The 19,587-nt window shown below is 50.8% G+C and overlaps 10 protein-coding genes across 10 annotated transcripts; 4 read left to right on the plus strand and 6 right to left on the minus strand.

The window, feature by feature from the left end:
* Positions 1-544: 544 nt before the first annotated feature.
* Positions 545-1,450, minus strand: CDV56_100761 (uncharacterized protein; the record flags this gene model as incomplete). The annotated part of the gene is made up of 1 exon (XM_026754380.1): positions 545-1,450. The coding sequence occupies one exon, from the start codon at positions 1,448-1,450 to the stop codon at positions 545-547; it is 906 nt and encodes a 301-aa protein (XP_026613211.1).
* A 390-nt stretch (positions 1,451-1,840) lies between these two features.
* Positions 1,841-3,283, minus strand: CDV56_100954 (ferritin-like domain-containing protein; the record flags this gene model as incomplete). The annotated part of the gene is made up of 2 exons (XM_026754573.1): positions 1,841-2,872; positions 2,921-3,283. 2 exons carry the CDS (start codon positions 3,281-3,283, stop codon positions 1,841-1,843), a joined length of 1,395 nt encoding a protein of 464 aa, XP_026613212.1.
* Positions 3,284-5,011: 1,728 nt separating this feature from the next.
* CDV56_101437 (SDR family NAD(P)-dependent oxidoreductase) lies at positions 5,012-5,830 on the plus strand (the record flags this gene model as incomplete). Its single annotated transcript, XM_026755056.1, has 1 exon — positions 5,012-5,830. The coding sequence occupies one exon, from the start codon at positions 5,012-5,014 to the stop codon at positions 5,828-5,830; it is 819 nt and encodes a 272-aa protein (XP_026613213.1).
* A 232-nt stretch (positions 5,831-6,062) lies between these two features.
* On the minus strand, positions 6,063-7,216 carry CDV56_101590 (isopenicillin N synthase family dioxygenase; the record flags this gene model as incomplete). Its single annotated transcript, XM_026755209.1, has 2 exons — positions 6,063-7,055; positions 7,154-7,216. The coding sequence occupies 2 exons, from the start codon at positions 7,214-7,216 to the stop codon at positions 6,063-6,065; spliced, it is 1,056 nt and encodes a 351-aa protein (XP_026613214.1).
* Positions 7,217-8,041: 825 nt separating this feature from the next.
* On the plus strand, positions 8,042-9,252 carry CDV56_101860 (amidohydrolase family protein; the record flags this gene model as incomplete). The annotated part of the gene is made up of 2 exons (XM_026755479.1): positions 8,042-9,032; positions 9,089-9,252. 2 exons carry the CDS (start codon positions 8,042-8,044, stop codon positions 9,250-9,252), a joined length of 1,155 nt encoding a protein of 384 aa, XP_026613215.1.
* A 229-nt stretch (positions 9,253-9,481) lies between these two features.
* On the minus strand, positions 9,482-11,140 carry CDV56_102059 (uncharacterized protein; the record flags this gene model as incomplete). Its single annotated transcript, XM_026755678.1, has 3 exons — positions 9,482-10,563; positions 10,621-10,986; positions 11,038-11,140. 3 exons carry the CDS (start codon positions 11,138-11,140, stop codon positions 9,482-9,484), a joined length of 1,551 nt encoding a protein of 516 aa, XP_026613216.1.
* An 867-nt stretch (positions 11,141-12,007) lies between these two features.
* Positions 12,008-13,333, plus strand: CDV56_102398 (putative cell cycle control protein (Cwf23); the record flags this gene model as incomplete). The annotated part of the gene is made up of 1 exon (XM_026756017.1): positions 12,008-13,333. The coding sequence occupies one exon, from the start codon at positions 12,008-12,010 to the stop codon at positions 13,331-13,333; it is 1,326 nt and encodes a 441-aa protein (XP_026613217.1).
* Positions 13,334-13,503: 170 nt separating this feature from the next.
* CAF17 (YgfZ/GcvT domain-containing protein) lies at positions 13,504-14,856 on the minus strand (the record flags this gene model as incomplete). The annotated part of the gene is made up of 1 exon (XM_026756215.1): positions 13,504-14,856. The coding sequence occupies one exon, from the start codon at positions 14,854-14,856 to the stop codon at positions 13,504-13,506; it is 1,353 nt and encodes a 450-aa protein (XP_026613218.1).
* Positions 14,857-15,140: 284 nt separating this feature from the next.
* Positions 15,141-17,774, minus strand: CDV56_102805 (decapping enzyme complex catalytic subunit DCP2; the record flags this gene model as incomplete). The annotated part of the gene is made up of 2 exons (XM_026756424.1): positions 15,141-17,670; positions 17,722-17,774. 2 exons carry the CDS (start codon positions 17,772-17,774, stop codon positions 15,141-15,143), a joined length of 2,583 nt encoding a protein of 860 aa, XP_026613219.1.
* Positions 17,775-18,646: 872 nt separating this feature from the next.
* On the plus strand, positions 18,647-19,556 carry CDV56_103221 (DUF4112 domain-containing protein; the record flags this gene model as incomplete). The annotated part of the gene is made up of 3 exons (XM_026756840.1): positions 18,647-18,721; positions 18,783-19,009; positions 19,070-19,556. The coding sequence occupies 3 exons, from the start codon at positions 18,647-18,649 to the stop codon at positions 19,554-19,556; spliced, it is 789 nt and encodes a 262-aa protein (XP_026613220.1).
* Between the last annotated feature and the right edge of the window lie 31 nt (positions 19,557-19,587).

Here is a 19,587-nt window from a genome sequence, read left to right on the forward strand (position 1 = left end):
AACTGTGACAGATAGACTGAAGGATCAGAACCTTGCATGTGGCATATTGCACGGTAGACATTGGTTAAGCTTCGAGTTCGAGCGGTGCTTCAGTAGAGCGGCTTTCACTTTATGTATGTACATGCTGGTGCCTTGTCCGGCCTCCATACGAGCGCGAATGCGGTGAAACATCATTGTTGCTAACGTCCAACAAGAGCTCGGCGGAGTGTTACGCCGTGTCTTCAAACAATTGGATTGCTTCGCGGCACTAGCAGAAACGAGCTCGCTTATGCAAAGTACCACGTCGCCGTTGCGCTCTGAGTCAACGTGACTGCTGACGCCCTGACATTGGAGATGCGCCCGTGCCAGGATGATCCCAGAAGATCCTGGCAATTGAAGCCGGTCATGAGCAACTCCAAAGGAGTAATCGACAGCGAGATTGCAACAGTCGTTTTCAAGAGTAAATTTTTCTCGGGCTAGAATTTCACATCTCTTCGAACCGCGACCGTAGAATGCAACGAGTACGTAGGGAACGATGTTGCGGCATTGCCCTGGACTTTGTGGCTCAAAAGATACCATATCCTTTCCACCAAACACCCCAGATCAACGGCCCCAGTGCACCTAGAGCAGCTGCGCCCACTGGAATTTCCAGAATGCTCCAGACCCATAAAGTTCCGATGGCAGGGGCTCGCTTCATCACAGCATAGTATGGGTCCTCGTTGGTCATAGTCATCAGCTTGCTCCCCAGGAGGACGGCAACAGGTAGAAACGCCATCGTTCGCAGACTCGGAGGAAAAAGCAAATTCCGAACGAAAGAAAGCGTGAGCTTGTCTTGAGACCAAGGGAAGAGCGAGACTTTCTCCTGCTTCGTATTCCCCCTATGCACTGATACAATGTGCCCATGAGCAAGATGGATGAGAAGCGTCAGCATGGGAAATGCAATAAACGCAGACTCGCGCAGGAGCTTTTCCATCTCGATTGTTTCCGCGTATTGGTGAGCCGCCAGGTACGCCAGTGTAAGGTGTAATGTTGTCAATGGCACGGAGAGTAGGAGCGTATCGATCAATGGGGGAATCGGTGCATCAATGCCGTCCTCAGCTGTGTCCGGCTCAATGTGCGACCCCTCAGTCGCCGGTTCTGCCGAGTCGCCCTCATCTCTTTGTTCTTTAGAAGGCATTGACGGGTTGAACTGAGAAATCTGGCCAGATAACGGATCCACGGTCATGAATTGCGTTTCTGGACCTGACTTTGTAGCACCCCGTATCCCCCTGGTGCTCTGTTCCTTGCCCAAAATTTCATTTTGTCTTTCAGCAATGAGTTCCACCAACGTCTTTCCCCTCGGTACGTGGTCGGGGCGAGTTCCTTGAGGATGGGCTAAAGGGATCGAGGATGGATTGAACGAGGAATCTAGGGTGGAAGCTGCGGTTGCAGCTGCTGCTCGTCGCTGTTTTCGATTCCTGGGACCCTCCATCTTAGAAAAGTTGCTACGCGGAAGGTTCGCAAGGCTGTAGACTTGTGGTTGATGGTCTTCGTGGGGAATAGGATAAGGATTGGCATTTGTTGATGGAGGAAGCACAAAGCTGGCCAAAACGACGGGATCGCCTCGGGAGTTTAGCGGGGTTACCCTTTCACGTCTACCTTTACCTATCTCAGTCTCACCAAGTAGTAATCGTTTACACCCACAACAAGAACAGCAGATATATGTCATTGGAAAATTCATCATTAATGGACATTTTGAAGAATAAGAGGCATCATCCCCGTTTCCCTTTACTTCTGGCAATTACATGATCACTCAAAACTTCAAACAAAATATATCATCTAGCACTCCATACTTCATTCTACCACGCTGGATTGGATCAGCTTAGCCAGCTTGGTAAAGAGCTGGGCCGGCAACCACATGAGGGTTGACGCTGCTCAAGTTAAACGGAGTCAGGTAAGGATCAGAGTCCGTGATTGCGATAAAGATGGTACCATTGATCGCTGGGTCACCGGCATAGGTCGACAAGTCGGGCTGAACGGTCATTCCATAGCTTCCGTTGCCACTGGTTGTCAGTGGCGAGTACGTGACATTCAACTGCGAAGCCCACAGGACGTATTTCGGGGCCCCCGCAGTCGTGTTCGTGATGTAGCTGTTGTTTGGTCCCACAGGACGACCAGGAGCGTCCCACGACAGGGTAACTGTTCGACCCGGGTAGGAAAGGGGGTTTGTTCGATTGTGGGTGATTGCCGGGCTGCAGTTCTCGCCCACGGTCGTCTTGTTCAGACACGAGTCGGGTGCGCTCACGTTCCGGCTGCTCAAAACGTTCATGCCGCCACCTGGAAGAGTTTCATTGACCGCAGACGATCCATTGATCCGGTAAGGATTTGGCTGGTTCTCAATATACAATGCCGGGAAGTTCTGCCATACCAGTCTCGTCTGGTTGGCAGGGCAGTAGCTGATATATGGAGCCAACAGTGTCCATGCCCAGGACTGGGGCACCCCAACCTCGAACCACACAGGCATTGGGAAGAGACCTTCAAACTGGCGGAAGATGAGCTGCTGGCGAGCCTCTGTGGTAATAGACTGGGTCAGGAGGATCGCTGCCTCTCGCGAATCCAGGTGAGTTATGAAGCCGTAGACACCAGCTTCTCCGAAGCGGCTGAGCTTTTGGCAGAAATCTATGAACTCATGCACGTTGGTGTAAGGGTAGTTGTAGACGCATTGTCTAGGAGCCTGAGCACCCAGGATGTTGGTCAGCATTGTTGCATGTCCAAGCTCCTGGTCAGCCATGAATTCAATCAAGAATCGGTCTTCTGCCGTGAGACCAGCGGCAGTGAAATCCTCTACAGAGAATCGAGCCAGACCATCGTGGAACAGGTCCAGCTCGATGTACTCTTGGTAGAGCGCAAGGGCCTGGCAGCAGTCAGCTAATGTTCTCAAAGCTAATCGGTGGAAGCCTACCAGAGACTCGTAATCAAAGTCGCTCTTCGCGTTGTAGATAGGAGCTGACCCGTTCGTCCCAACGCCGCCTGCCGGTGCATAAGGAGCCGGCTGGGGGTCGTGGAGCTTTCCATCGCTTGGGTAGCTGGTAGCTCCTGGAGCCGGTCCCAGAGTCGGAACCCCGGAGCCAATAGAGCTGGCACGCTCGGCTCCAGTGGTCGTGGGAGTGCCGGTATAAGAAGTGTGCGGTAACGAGGTTGGGTGGCTCACGGCAGGTGGCACCGAAATCGACGGGGTGTCGGTAGCTCTCTTCGCATTAGGGGCTGCAAGGGTGGAAGGGAGGCCACCCAGCACGTTGATTAGCAGAAATTGTCTCCAATTCATGGTGAAGGGGAAAAGGGCGATATCCTCCTGACGTCCAGAAGGCAATTGAGATGCTGCCCAGTGATGGCTGGAGAATCTTGCCAGCGTCCAGGGTGCAGCTACATATAAGGGCCAGCTGGTCAGAGCTGAGTGTTCGCAATTGACGCAACTAGTTCGTGATCAAGGCATGACGTTGTCACTCATGTTGCTGAGGTTTCCAGATCTGGGCTGCTATCCATCGGTCCTACTGGAAACGCATCGTTCCGGCGTCATAACATGATTTCTCTCCCGAATTATCAAATCAGCATCGGAGTTTGTCTCCAGAGGAGTTCGCACACCAAGTACCCTGGTGGTATCGATTCGTGGTTAGTCAACATCAAGGTGTATCGTCATGCTATAGTCAGCCATGAACGAATGCCCTCATGGTGGAAAGGTGGAGTAACTGGTATAGCTCCTGCTCTGAAATTCCGCCGGTGAGTAGGAAACGCCACCCCGCAAGGAGAACAGATTTCGAAATTTCGTTATACATTTGAAATTCTATAAACAGAATGCGTGATTCATCAAGCAAATCATCGTTGAGCAATCGGTGGTCCGCGGACACGAGCAGCATTGGATACTGGGATTCGTCCGCAACATCGGGCATTCACGAGTCATGACATATAAGTATCGCAAAAGATCTGCTTTTCATAGGTAAACAGGTTCCTCTTCCGATGTTCCGATCCTATCAATTGATCTAACAGTAAAGTGGATGTAGCGGACCTCCCGGTTACTATGACGTGGGAACAAGATCATCAGAGTTGACTTAAAGGAAGAGGAATCCGGGCAGTAAATCGTCAGCAGAATTCTGTTGTGTCGCCGGATTTTCGGATAGATGACTCGGAAATAGATACTCAATAGCTTTAGAGTGTTTCCTTCTGCTGCGATCGTTGTCTTGGTCGGGTTCGTTCTATGCGAAGACTGATCGATTACCGGAATAGATGATTTTTGCATAAGAGGTTCAGATAAGCATTCCGGCTTTTTTTGCTTGCTGATCTGGGTCTTTCGGAAAGACTTGAAGCATGAACTGCAGATGTCTGTCACATCACGATTCGAGTTACCAGGATTTATGGGCTGTTGGTGTCGATCATGCATATCCCTAGCCTTGTCTACCTCGGATGCGAGCATCGCCCTCACACATAACAGATTGCACTTACTTATCCCCACCCGTACTGCTCCAGGAACAACAATTCGGACACTGTTTTCTGGGCTTGTCGAATTTTTAAACCTAGGTTTAATAACGGAGAAAGTCCATCAAGGAGCATTGCTGGAGCGTGGGATTCCATCATTCCCCCACATCGGCCATGTCTGCGAGATGCGGGGTTGTGTATGACGCCAAATCCTGTAAAAGGGACAAAGCGAATGTCTCCTCAGTATGAATTGTCCAGAACACTTTCTTTGAGATAACTTCATCAATTCCATCATTTTCTGTGATAATTGAACACGCCTTGTACCTGATATCGCACTCCGCTATTAGCAGTGCTCTCAGTAGTTCATCATGTCGCACCTGCAAGCTTCGAAATTGTTCTCCATCCAGGGATGTGTTGCTGTTGTGACCGGAGCTGGAAGTGGTGAGACCCCTTAAGGAAATCGATCCCCTTATGTGACATGCGTTGTCGTTTGTTCTCCACCACTGCAACTCGATTGCGTTCATAGATTTGAAAGAAGATCCTATAAGCACTGACATAGCCTTCAACAGGATTGGGACGCACAATGGCCCTTGCACTAGATGCAAACAGTGCCTCGAAAGTCTTCATCATCGGCCGACGCGAAGACAAGCTACAAGAGACTGCATCCCTCGCAATCAACAAAACAATCATAACGGTCAAGGGCGACGTCTCATCCAAGGAATCACTACAGGCGGCCTACGATACCATCGCATCTCAGACGGACCATGTCGACCTCTTGATCGCAAACAGCGGTGTGATGGGTCCTTCTGCTCGCCCACCAGCCGCAAAAGAGGACGGGTCAAAACCAAGTCTCTCAGAAGTCCGTGATCAGCTATGGGCTGTACCCATGGAGGATTTTTCCAAGGTCTTCGATATTAACGTTACAGGGGCATATTACACTGTTCTCGCTTTCCTGCCTCTGCTTGAGGCAACGAATAGGAGGAGACCGGCACCTGAGAAGGATAAGCTCTCTCCGCCGACTGCGCAGGTTGTCATCACCAGTTCGATTGCGGGTCTCATTCGGCAGGTACCCTTCAGTTTTGCGTACAGTCTTTCCAAATCTGCAACAAATCATCTTGTCAAGATGCTTTCGACTACGCTGAGCTCGTACGACATCCGAGTCAATGGCATTGCGCCAGGCCTGTATCACTCGGAGATGTCTGCGTCAGCATTCGAGGGCGGAGATAAGGGCATTTCTGACGGGTCGTTCCCGCGCGAAAGGATTCCTCTCACAAGGGGTGGAAGTGAGGAAGACATCGCGGGTCTGATTCTTTGGCTGGCGAGTGCTTCCGGTGGCTACATGAATGGCAGCATCATCGTCACTGATGGAGGACGAACCGCAGTTCATCCGGCATCGTATTAGAGGCGCTGGGAAGCGCAGAGCACTTTACACATATAGGCCAGGTGCCAGGTACCAAGTGGCATGATGGTGCAGTCATAGCGCTTTAAGTGAGTAGGTTGTATTGTTCCATATCAATTTTCGTATAGAAAGAAACTTAATTATACCATTAGTGCTCAGTCTTGCTAGAGATAAATAAGAACGCTGAACGTAAACACGACTCCGTTGGAAATGTACGTCAGTAATAACAGTCAGACTAGATGGTTGCCGTCAATCGTTGCACAAGATAGTCTCCGGTGGTAATTCCGGGGTATTTCTTTGCCTGGCTAGTTTCTTCCCCGAATGTCCCCGGTAGGGCCTCAATAAACTTGTTCATATTCGGATTGCAAAAGTATGCGATACTATATCGCGCCGGGTATGTATCTGAGCTGTCATTGGCGTCGACACCTACGATACTCGGAGGCTCGACAACCCGATGACGAGTGCTCTTGATGATGTCGTTGGACCACCGAGCTAATAGGTCACCAGCATTGACGACGACTGTATCTGCAATAGGCGTAGCATCGACAAAGGTACCCTTAGGACTCCGAACCTGCAGCCCTCCACGACGATCTTGGAACAAAAGTGTGATAGAACCATAATCGCTGTGCTCTGCAGCACGAACCTGTCCGGGGTTCTTCTTAAAGACATCTTTAGGCACAGAAGGGTAATGCAGCAGACGGAGGTTATTATCTCCCGCATCCACGAAATCATCAAAGTAGTGCTCTGGTAAGCCCATTCCAAGGGCGATGGCCCGCATGACCTCCGTATGGAGGGATTTGCACATTCCGAAGAATGACTGCATCACTTTCTTGAAATCCTTCCCTTCGTCATCGAAATGGTCCGGCCACCGATTAGGAAGACCGTCAACATCATCGCGACCAATCTCCATTGTCTCCTTAAGATCTGGCGTTGCAGGCTTATCGGTATCCCTGTCGACAGTATCTTCAGGTAAGCTCAGCTTCTCTTGTCCTGTCTTGATGTAACCACGGTTCGACTGTGGGGAAGTCCAGCACAAACTGTCTTTCTGATCCTGGGGCCGAGCGAAGAAGCGGGCTGAAGCCTCAAATACTTGGGATACGGTGGAGAATGGGATCCCATGGTCTTTTAGGTAGAGAAAACCCGATGTCTTGAATGCATTTGTGACGGAAATAGCGACAGCATGTCTGTCGGATGGTGTTCCTCTCAGGAAGGGCCCAAAATCAATGACCTGTAAATTGACAGTGTAAGTAGGAAGGAAGGCACACATCATATGAATGTAAGAAATAAAACAGCCGATTAATATTTTTAGATAATCAGGATACTCACAGGAATGACAAGATCGTCCTTTTCAATCGCTGTGGTGACGGGATGACACTCATGCTGCGCCATTTTGTCGTCAAAACGATCGGGATCAATGGCTGTAGAAGCCGAAAGAGCGAAATAGATCCTCAGATGAATGTACAATTCTTCTAAAGTATAAGAACAGTCGTAGAGTCTCAGACTCCTTGTGAGCTGGTGTAGAAAGAAGTCGAACGCAATCGCAGAAGACCTTGGTGAAATCACTACTTGGTCATGAACCAAGGAGAGGAAAAGGAAAATAAGCAGATCAACAGAGTTGGATGGACAGCAGCCATGGTTCGGCACCTCAGGAGATATGCATTTCCTTTTCACCTTGGAAATCCTTCCTCATCTCCAATCAACGATGATACACTGGAGCGGGGAAGATAGGGTCGACCTGCAGGATGTTGCTGTCAGTATCTGGGTGATAAGGTATCGGTTGATGAGAGATGAGGATATCAATGGCAGATATGTTGTTTGACCATTCAGAGAAGAGTAGATCCTGATGAAATCTCACTCATTCAGCTATCAACGAGACGATAGAAAGCAGATAAGCCCATTGATACGGAGTACGATTATCAACGTTCTTGAGCTCTTGATACTTGAAGTATCCCTGCTGATGCACCACTGCTGTGCTATTATTGCGAATACCCCGCATTGAATACCAAGAGACAAGTCAAGATTGAATTCTTTCTCTGTCGTTCTTTCCCATCTTCATCCCAAGTTCGCGAATCAGCTGCGCTTCGAGAAATGTATGATCACTCCTAAGTTGTCAAAAGTCGACTGCTGACGGATTCTCCAGCGTGCTCACCTTTGCGAACCGTCGCTACCTCAACCTTCCTTAAGACAGGCTGATTGATTGCCAGAAAGCAAAAGATGTCCTCCGCGCTCATTGTCGACATTCACACTCATGTCTATCCCCGTTCGTATATGGACATGCTGCGCTCTCGCAAGGCAGTCCCCTACGTCCACGACCCAGTAAATGCAACACCCCGTCTTATCATCCTTTCTTCAGACGATGATCCATCAATCCCTCTCGATGAGCGCGGCCGTCCAGTCGACCCGTCATACTGGGATATCAACGTCAAGCTGGCATTCATGCGACGCCACGGTATCAACTGCAGTGTGATCTCCCTAGCTAACCCGTGGCTGGACTTCCTCGAGCCTGAAGAAGCGCAGACGTGGGCAGAACGCATCAATGATGATTTGGAGGAGACCTGCGCGCGTGTCAACCAAGCTGTAGACCCCGATAACACCCGTTCTCTCCACGAAAAGGAGACGTTGTTCGCATTTGGAGCCCTGCCACTCAGTGCGCCTAGAGCAGACATTGTAGTAAACGAAATCAAGAGACTCAAGACGCTGCCGCATCTACGAGGTGTGATTATGGGTACCTCTGGGTTAGGCAACGGCCTCGATGATCCGGCGCTGGACCCCGTATGGGGAGCTTTACAGGAGACAGACTCTCTGCTGTTCCTCCACCCTCATTACGGTCTGCCCGATGAAGCTTTTGGCGGGGCAGAAGTGATGAACCGCTACGGCCATGTTTTACCACTTGCTTTAGGATTCCCGCTCGAGACTACGATCGCCGTAACACGGATGCTCCTTGCCGGTGTTTTCGATCGGTTTCCCGGGTTGAAGATCTTGCTGGCGCATTCTGGCGGAACGCTTCCATTCCTTGCTGGACGGATTGAGAGCTGTATTCACCACGAGCGCAAGTTTGTCGCCAATGGCGGTAATGTACCCGGTCCTCAGAGAAGCGTCTGGGATGTGTTGCAGACCAACATCTACCTCGATGCGGTGGTATATGGTACTGCTGGCCTGAAAGCAGCCGTGACTGCGGCCGGTGGAGCGGATCGTCTCATGTTTGGTATAATCATGCACTTCGTTGAATTCCTCTCCGCGGTTATACTGACATCTGGACAGGCACTGACCATCCGTTTTTTCCTCCGCTGGATACCAGTGAAGACGCCGAATGGCCTAGTGTGACGACCAATTACAAAGCAATCCACGCTGCATTTGATACAGAGAAAGAAGCAGTTGGTGCAATCTTGGGAGGGAACGCAGCGCGTATTCTGAACCTCAAATGAATGTAGTTCATGCTCATGTAGGTATCAAACATCATTGCATCCTGTGTGACCTCATAGATCTCATGCCTCGACTTCGTCTCTATAAGAGCAGAAAAGAAAGTAAAGATATATACTAAAAGTGGAGAACGATGGTAGAGGCCTCAAAAGGAGTGGCAGAACGGACTTTGCGACTTTTTTTTCTGGGGGAATATCCAGCAGACACGGACATGAAGTGTTGAATTTCCTGCGTTTAAGAATTTTTCTGAGTCGCCAGCAAGTCCCATCCCAGTAGCCTCCATATCTCTTGCATAAACCAGTCGGGAACGGATTGCTTGGGAATTTGAGTGCAGTTCTGCAATCTTTCAAGCGCATGTGTATCGAGATTTTCAGGCTGCTGTAGCGTATGCGGAAACACGGACCTGTCTGATCCGAACAGAGCCTGAAGAAGAGTGCCTTGTAGCTGCTGCTTCGTCTTGGCTATCCATGCCATGGTTTCAGGGGCATCCTGGGGGCCCAATGTTGACGATGAGGATGTACAAACATCTAATAAGGCTAGGCTTCTCTCCAGAGGCCAAATAAGATACTTTGCTTCCATCTGCATAGCACGCAAGGACTGGTCATCCAGCTTGATACCCTGCAAGCCTTGGGGAAGAGGTAATTTGGTCGGGTCCACATGAAGATCAGGTCGAATTTGTAAATCTTGGAAGACAAATATGCACAGTAAAGTTCCCACGCGCGTAAGAAGAACGTACAAAAGCCCCTCAAAAAGAGTTCGATGAACTGCATATGAAAGATTCAGAGAGATCACAATAGAGCCCAGTAGCTGACTGATCTGACTGGCTACTTCGTCGACAGGAGTGGTCGTAAGATTTTCCAGTTCCTGACAAGCCTTTGTGCTTTTCGACTTTCTGGACTGCTTGTTCTTTGGGGCTTTGGAGGAACCCGTGCTTGCGGAGATCTGTCCGGACTTGCTGATGCAGTATTGCTCCAGAGCCGTAGCTATAGCTTGATACAATCTAATGAGATGATAAGCAAGCTGACCCTTGCTTTGAAGGACATTTTCAGTCTCCGGGAGCCTTTTTAATGCCTGTAAGATAAGCTGAAAAGCGCATTCGACGCTGCGTAGAACCTGTTCCAATTGAGGTCGCTTTGCCTGGAGGACTGGCTTCTTGCTAGGCCGAATGGTATGTCCTCTCCATTGAACTGCTGTGAGCACTTCTTGCGCAGCTACCTCGCATAGATCCGCGGAAGATTGTACTATAGTCAAGCTATTCGGCCTGCGTTGAATGACTCTCTGAAGAGCGTAGAAGTGTCGCATGAATGATGCAGTAGCTGTTGAGATACTTCGGTTAGTCAGAGCCGACGACAACGTTGACACTCTCGACTGACATTCTTCCATGTATTCAGGTTGCTCGGCGAGTTTGCTAGTCTCAAGAGCCATACCAGCAGCCTGACTCTGCAAGTTCACCTGTGTCTTTGCTCTTTTTCTTGCATTCACATTCCCGTTTGCCTTCCTCTTTGCCGATACTTGCGCGTTCTCTTGGGATAAAGGGTTTTGTGGTTGTAGTTTCGCAAGAAGGGCCTCGTTACGCTGCTCCAGTTCATAAATTCGATCCATCAATCGACTCTGCTCGGCTTCAGATCTTTCGTAGGCGTGCTGCCAGAAGGAAACACTATCGAAGAACCGATCTTCCAAATAGACCCTACCACAATCTTCTGCATTTTTGATGTTCTTTCGAATCTGCAGCACATAATCTAAGACCTGGTTAACTTTACCTGTAGAAAAATGACCTGACGCCTGTTAACCTTGAATATCCATGCCCGCTGGTTTCTGTTTGACGATGGCCATTGCAAGGGCCAGCTGAGCCTGGGATGGCATAGAGTTGCCCGCCATGTGTGTTGTCTCCATGATTGAGTTGCGATGGAAGTTGTGGACGATGCAATCCATTGAACAAGGAGAAGTTTTCAGAGCCTGAGGCATTGTCTACACCCACCACTTTCTTCGGTTGGTAAACACGCGCCAAAGGCACCATTTGTTCTTACAAGTAGGACCTTGACATTCTTGGGCTTTGAAGGTAGACGGCTGTGATCACTAAGGAACTATTAACTGCCATGGCATATAGCTCGAGCAATCATATTGTCCCGTGAGGTGCTCGACTTTTCTTCCTGGCGATCCAGGTGAGCCAATACCAGCCAGCATACCATAACATACTCAGTCACGCAGAAGGATTCATGAGGACAGATCGTATTGCAGAGGACACCTCCCTTGGGACTGCCTCTTCCAGTGGGTAGGGTCAGAGAGAATGCGTTGCGGGATGCTCAGTCATTTCAATGCATTTACCTCTCTAGAGAGAGTCAGAATGTCAGAATGTTATCTCAGTCTGCATCAGCTCCATTCACTGTTCCTGGCACAATCGAGAATCCCACAAGTCGAATAAGTGTGTCCCCTGTAGGGGTTGCCAGCTATTTGATGGGAGGACAGGAAGCCATATTTGCCTTGGATCACGATAGGAGTTGTTCCGCCACCGCCAACACAAAAAACCGATAAGAGCTCTGATCTTTCTCCAGCTTCATCTCAACACAGCAAATCTTTACGTGACTGCATGCCATCATTAACCTCATTCTTCCTTTCATGGTGATTGATTGAATCCTCAGAGTCAATCAGCCCTTCTATAACTCACGGTTTCGCACGTCGCGAAATTGGTCTGCTGGCTAAGTCAGTTTCTTTCCACATTTGAGATAACAGCGAGCTGTCCTCGCACGAACTACGCTCAAGATGCCCTCGGATGACGATCTTAAGGCACACGCTGCCTCCAACCAAGATTTCTATGCTCTCCTTGACATCCCCCCGGCCGCTTCGGAGACGGAAATCCGCCGTGCATACAGGCGAACAGCCCTCAAATACCACCCTGACAAGATCGCAGACCCGACACAGACAGACGTCGACAAATTCCACCTGCTACAGATTGCCTACGATGTACTTTCAGATCCCTCCGTACGGCAACTCTACGACAATGCGCGGGAAGCACGCGAAAGAAAAAGGCGCGAGGTGGAGATGATGGATGCGGCGAAAAGGAAGATGAAAGAGGACTTGGAAGCTCGAGAGCGTGCCGGTGCGGCTGCAATGGGAGGTGCACAACGAGGCGTTAAAAGAACCTGGATGTCTGCCGGCATGGCTGAAGCGGACGACGATGCCGAGGAAAAGCGTCAGCGCGAGATTGACCGGATTGCGGAGGATGGGCGGCGGCGACGCAAGGAGGCTGAGGAGCGACTGAAGCGAGAAGCTGAGGCTGAGGAGAGAAGGTTGCAGCAGGAACAGGAAGAGGCGCAGAGGGCCGCGGATCGGAGCAGTCAACGAGTCGATCGCTCGCAAGAAGGTGGCACGAATGTTCCTGAACTCGAGCGAGCTGTCAAAGTGCGCTGGGTTCGGGAAGGCCGAGGTCTGAACCTAGACCCAGATCGCTTGGTGTCTTTGTTCAAACCTTTCGGTAAAGTTGAGAATACATTCATGCTCAAGGACAAGCGCCAGCGTCTCGGGGACAAGCGAGAGAAGAAGACTGTCGCGACAGGTGTTGTGGTATTCGCCTCTATTGTCAGCGCCCATGCCGCCGTGCTCGACAGCGAGAAAAAGCGACGCCAGAGCGCTGGCCAACCGGACAACGACTGGACGCTTATCGAATCTGTCTCCTGGGCGTCTGGCAACCACCCAGACCTAGTGGATGCAGAAAGCCGGGCCGCTTCTCCCATCTCCACGCCTGATGAAGCTCCGTCGGCAAAAAAAACAGCTCCTTCAGTTGGCCCCTCCAAACCTTCTTTCGACTTTTCCAAGCTCAAAACAGCAGCAGCGCCTGGTGGTCCTGGCAAGACACCTGGGAAAACGCCCTCGTTTGCCTCGTTCTCCTCGGCCGCAGGCTCATCGAAGACAACGCCATCCGGTGCATCGGCCAGTGGATCAAGCACTCCAAGTTTCCAGGAGGTAACATTAATGCGATTGAAGAATGCACAGCGCGAAAAGGAGCGAAGGGCTCTCGAGGCACAGCTTATGAAAGAGGATGAGGCAGCAGATGCTGCTGAGGCTGCTGCCGCTGAGGCCAAGGGCTAATTGCATTCTTCCTTTTCTTCTGATGTTGAGCGTTCGGTAGACTTCTAATTTCAGAGATACCCCTTACAGCTTTGTTCTCTATTACATTTCTCAACAGAATTTTCGCTGGTATGGAGAATAAATGGTCTTTATATGTACAATATATGATACATGATGTGCCGTGATCCACGTCACTCATTCCGCCGTTGCTCTTCTTCCTCCTCTAGTTGATATAACAACTCCTTTGCCCGATGGCCTTCCTGATTGTCCACCTTGCGAGCACTGTTCCTCGCTCCAGAGGAGATATACTCCCTCAGCCAGGGCGGCACAAGAGCTTTAACCTTCACTTCTCCGGACCCCGTAGAATTCGATGACGCTTCTTCTGACGCAGACCATGAGACCTTGAATTCTTGGTCGGGGCTGTACTGTGAACCTTCGCTTGTGAGCACGATATCGGTCATCATCTCTAATCGACAAAGGGCTAAACCGATATTTCCAACTCCACCGAGGAACTTCCCCGCGCTTCGGCCCTTTCTACCACCGACCTTGGAGATATTCGATCCGGTAGGCGGCAAGGCCACCGCTGCAGAGGGATCATATACAGGGGTATCACCGGACGGAAGTGCATCCAAGGAGTCCGCATACAACTGCACAGGCACAATCCGTTTCCGCACAACTCCCGTATGATGGGTACGGATTGTAAGCTCCTGACCGACGTAGCAGCCCTTGCGGAAGTCAACCCCCCGCATCATGTCCATATTGCATTCGAGGGGAAGCGCAGACTCGCGGATTATCTCAGCCTGCCCCTCCGCTATACCGTGCAACATCCGACGAACCGTGTACGTTTCCAAATCGACCTCGGAGCCAGCAACCTGAGTCTCATCTGGTAGATGAACGCGAAGGTCCTCCTCGCCAGGCGTGACGAGCCGGGATCCGAACCCCGGAGCCCGGGTATCGATGCAGCCCGCAACGGATGACGGGGGTGAGAACGGCGAGGACGATTCATATTCCAGGTTATACGCCGCCCATCGGGGCTCAGCGTGGTCTTTCCACGACGACCAGACGGTGCGCTCGCCGTCTTCCAGCGCCCGGAGCTTCAACTTTGATCGAAGTTTATGCTTCTTGAGATGCTTCAGGAGACTGTATACCCCGTTTTTGTCCACTTCGATCAGCCATGCCGGGTCTTCAATTGTAGCAGTCTCGCTGTCTCCTCTCGGCATCGGATAGATGAATGCATCGTTCAACACTCGACCTTGGGAGTTCAGGAAAGCCGTGTAGGCCCCCGTTCGACGAGTTGCGCGGCTCGGGTCGTTAGCAACGAGCATATTCTGAGTAATTAAGCCTTGAAGGAATGCAGTACTATCAACGCCTTCGATCGATATCAACCCCCGGTTTGAAAGTCGAGCATACCCGGTCCGCGGCGGGGAAGAAGCGACGGCATCACTCAACTGCTGAGCGCGGTGCTGTACAGTAGTCGAGAAGAGCCTTGAGCAGCCCAGGCAGCGGGCGCAGGCTCTTTTCGAAGATTCAATGGAACGCATCATGACTGTATTGGGCCGTTCATGACAATCTTGCAAACGATCATTTACAAATCAAGAGCTCTGGGTATGACATCGATGACCGGGCGGTGAAATGTGGCAGAATAGGATAAGATACAAACATTTGTTCAACTGGTCTACACAGGAAAGAAGCCGATGTGCAAGATTTGAGTATCAAGGACAAAAAGGTCGTTCAGAATTATACAATTAATACTAGTTCAGAGTGCACCTTTCGAAGGACATAGTTACATGTTGGTTCATAGTTGAAGATCAGCGCGGACCTAAACAACTTATTTGTTTCCCTTCGCCACGCCTTCCAAGAATCCAAGCAGGAAAGCTTTATTGACTGGAGATGAGACCTTGTTTGCGTTCAGCGTTTCAATGCCAACTTCGGGGGTAGGACCACTGGGCGAAAGCGGACTGACAGCCGACGAAGCAGCCGATGGTTTGGTCAGTGATGTATGGAGATCGAGTTTCCCAGCGGGTGAGCTAAGTGGAGAGACAGGCCGCTTGCCAAAAAGCGAGAGGAGGGCCTCCTTCTGCGCAGCTGTTTGGCTTGGTCGGCGGTCAAAGTTTGGCTGAGGCTGCTGAGCAGGCTTCGTCACTTGCCCAGCGCTGAGAGATGGAGGAGTCACTTGCCGGCCTACGCCGTTCTCATCCTTACTCCGCGTAGGTAAAATGTTATCTAGGCTTTGATTATCCGAGCGACGTAGTATCTGCGGCTGGAATGGCTTCTGTGGCTCTGCGGTCTTCATCCTGTTGGTACGAGATTGAGAAGAAGCTCTTGACGAGGAAGGCTTGGGAGACTGAGAAGATGCTGGAGTGGGCGAGGGTTCCTTCTTGTCCGACTGTGGTCTGGTCAATATAGTAATGGGAGACGCGAGAGGCTGTGTGTGTCGATCTTTGTTTTTCCGGTTTGAACCGTTCTGGTTCTTCTTCGGTGGTTGCTTGAAAGCCGCCTCGGAAGGAACGGCGGGCGGAGGCCCAGATGCACTGGTAGGATTGCGCGGAGCTCTCTTTGGTGTCACTTGCGTGTTGGGGACAGATCGCTTGGGAGTGCTAGGATCGGTGCGAGGCCGTTGGAGAATCTGTTTCGCAGCTGGAGAGACAGGCTGGGCCGATAATTCGGCAGGCGCCGGAGGAGCAGCTCCCTTGAGGAGATTCAACAATTGATCTTGATGTTGCGACGGTTTGCGCTCGGCATATGACATTTTCTCGGAGGGCGTTGCCAAATTAGCGATCGTTGTCTTTGGCGTTTTCATTGAATTGTCTTTGAAAACGTTCAGCAGCGCTAATGAGTGGCTCGTAAGCTTAGGCGGAGGCAATCTGCTTGCCGGTGGTATAGTTGCCCCTTGAAGTTGGGGAGCTTGTGCCGGCTGCCCGAATTGAGGATCGCCGGTTCGCTGGTATGGAGCTGGCGCTGGCGCTGGCCTATGAGTCTGCGCGGCTACGTGCAACTCGGACGGGTGACGATTTGAAAATTGTGATACCCCATGATAACCAGCGTGGGGACCCACTACCCCAACCGAGTGCGCGGGTGCTGGCAAATGTGAAAGAGGAGCGCCATGATGTGGTTGCCGGGGAATCTGCAATGGATTGTCATGTTGCCCAGAATAGGCAACTTGCTGAGGGAAGCCTGGAAAGAAATTTGGTGCCGAAAGAGGTTGAGGTTGATGTGGTGGGGGAATGACCCCATGGAAGACATTAGGGGGTGATGTCCGGTCATTTGCAGAAGGCTGGTGAGTAGGTTTGCCAGAGGAGCCGCTTCTTAACAATTCCAACAGAGCATTAGACTTGGAAGCATCCGGACCGGAAGTCTGCGTCGGAGGGAGCTGATCCTGCGTAGAGGCTGAGTGAATTTTGAGAAGTCGTTTGAGATGAGAAGAGGCATCCTCTGCGGAAGTAACTTCAGGTAAATCACTAGGAACAGCATGCTTGGCCGGTGTATGGTGGATGGCGGGTTGAAAGGCCTCGTCCATAGACGTTTCTCCTTCCAACTGCGACAGCTGTCTGACGCCGCCTGGTTGTGCCCTTGCGTCAAGCCGCCGTTGTTGGGCGATCCATTTCTTGAGGGGGTGCATGAAAGGTGCAACCATGTAGAACTTGTTCGCATTTGCAACCGCCAAATTCTCGTCATTTGGCTTGCTCTTCTTCATCAATGTTGGCAATTCCGACAGCTTATACCATTCAATTTTGCTGATTTCCTTCCGCGTACGAGGTTCAAAGTGAGCATCCTGTGGCACACCGCGAAACACATATAACCTCATGTGCTGTTCTCTCATGGTGATCTCGATATACTTAACGTCCTTTTCATCCTTCACTAGCCCGGCCTCCCGAACGTCATAACCAGTCTCTTCGTAGACCTCCCGGATCGCGCAGTCAAGATCCTTTTCATCCTTATTGATTTTACCGCGGGGAAAACTCCAATTGGCGCCCTTCTTCCAGCCCTTGACCAGCACCACTTCATCCATATCCTGATTCAACAGGATGGCACCACGCACCGGCACACGAGTCTTGTAAGCCAGAAACTCCGAGAACGCCGTAATATGATGGTAGTGGGACCACTGGGACATCAGTGGGCAATGCTGAAAGATGCGCAGCGCGAAAGCTTTCAGAGACAACGAGGGAAGCGCCGGGTCCAACGGCCGAATGAAATCCTCGTAGAACCATTGCGCCTCCTCCACTTGAAAACAGATTCGTTCGACGGACTCCAGCTCTTCGCGAGGTAAATTTATAATGAAGCGGACACACAGGTCATCCAGCCCTAATGTCAGGGAGTCCAACCATTTAGCATTGTCATCGACATCACCATTACCATCACTGCAGTCGCCGTCGATACATTGAGCGACCGGAGAGAAGACGAAAACTTACAGTCCTCCAGCTGCATCTTTGTATCTGTCATACTGTCCGACGTCTTCTAGCATTTCAACACAGCCTTTGTCTGCGTGATGAGGTCTCTCCGAAACCAGCGGCGCGGAGAGAGAGGCGGAAATGGAGGGAGGGGGAGAACAGCACACCACAGTAGGGTGCTTGGCAGAAGCGCCCGCCCTAAAGCGTAGCGTTGCTGAGGGGGAAATGGAAAGTAGTGGCGAGAGCAAACCAATGGTTTGTCTACCTTGAGAGCGAGCGAGTCGACAAATAGTGAAGGGAGGCGGAGGTTGAGTGCGTTCACTCGTTCTGTGATAATCGAGTGTTGGGCGACAATCACAAGGAAGAGAGCCTGAGAGAGAGCAACTGCTGAGCTGGAAGAAGAATAGGTACTACCTAGGTAGGTGATTTGTGGCGCAGTCATCCAATAGTAGATGTTCATGGCTCGGTAGTAGCGCCACATCTGTGGCTATGTGGCGTGCGGATCAAATCAGGGAAAGAAAACGTGATGATTGTCTCTGCTATTATTATTATTAAGGACGGGATGACGTCTCTGGCATTCATATGAACCAAGGGGGGGAAATAGAGACAGGTACGGAGTAGACAGCGCTTTGGCACCGACAAGTGCTGATTGACAGATACTATTCAACAGCTTAGCTCAAAAAACCTGCTTATGCCACGCCATCTGTGACCTGCTACGTCAAATTTTGAAAAGCTTAATTTATTTAGAACATTATATTATTTGATCTTTGTCCGACTCAGTCTGAGAGGCATACCCAAATACAAAGATTCTAAGAGCTCTCTGGAATCTTTACGCCTCACGAAAGTAACTTTGGTCAGATCGATCGGATCCTTGTCAAATCTCCTATTTCTGTATTAACTCTCGTTCTAGGTATTGTTCGTTCCACTTATCGACTCAGAAGAAGCCATGTCGGGTGCTCTGGCGTCCTTGGTCGGCAAGAGAATTTTAGCGGAATCGGCGAGGAACCATTTCGGCCAAGAGGTAAGCTCATCGTGAAAGATCAACAATTTGATGGCATTTCTGTGCATGGTGACTGATACAGGGTCTTGTCCAGGATCCTTATTTCGAGGAAGTTCCGGCTTCGCGACTCTACCGAGCCTTCGGCAAGAAGACGCAGAAGAGACGCAAGGCAATTCCTCCTGGCCTCTCTGAGAATGATCAGAGAGTCCTCACCCAGGTGAAACGCAGGGCGTACAGACTAGACTACTGCCTATTCAATCTCTGCGGCATTCGCTTTGGCTGGGGCAGTGTTATTGCGCTGATTCCATTGTGAGTTCCGTAATCGCACAGAATGTTGAACCTGACACTGATGCTCGTAATCTTTCTCAGTCTCGGTGACGTCGGCGATACCGCACTCGCCATGATGGTCGTAAAGAACTGCGAGGAGATTGACGGAGGTTTACCAGCACGCCTCAGGATGATGATGATGATCAACGTGCTGATCGACTTCGTTATCGGTCTGGTCCCATTCGTAGGGGACGTCGCGGACGCTGTGTACAAGTGCAACTCAAGAAACGCTGTCATCTTGGAAAAGCACTTGCGGGGAAAGGGGGCGAAGGCGCTTAAGGCGCAAAGGAGAACTCCAGATGGTGTCGTTGATACCAGCCTGCCGGAGGAATTCGACAGATATGACGAGAGTGCCTTGGACGAACCGCCTAGATACGAGAGCCAGGCACAAGCGGGACCTGCTAGGCCTGAGCCTGCCAAATATTCGCAGGGCGACCGGCCGCGGAAAGGATGGTTTGGTGGATCATCGCATCGAGCAGCTGACTTGGAGACTGGAGTCGTGAACAACTCAAAGTCCCGTGGGAGATGAAGAGAAGAGTATACCCCCTCTTAGTTGGTGC

The sequence above is a fragment of the Aspergillus thermomutatus genome (assembly GCF_002237265.1).
Source record: "Aspergillus thermomutatus strain HMR AF 39 chromosome Unknown NODE_136, whole genome shotgun sequence".
In the NCBI taxonomy this organism is placed as follows: Eukaryota; Fungi; Ascomycota; class Eurotiomycetes; order Eurotiales; family Aspergillaceae; genus Aspergillus; species Aspergillus thermomutatus.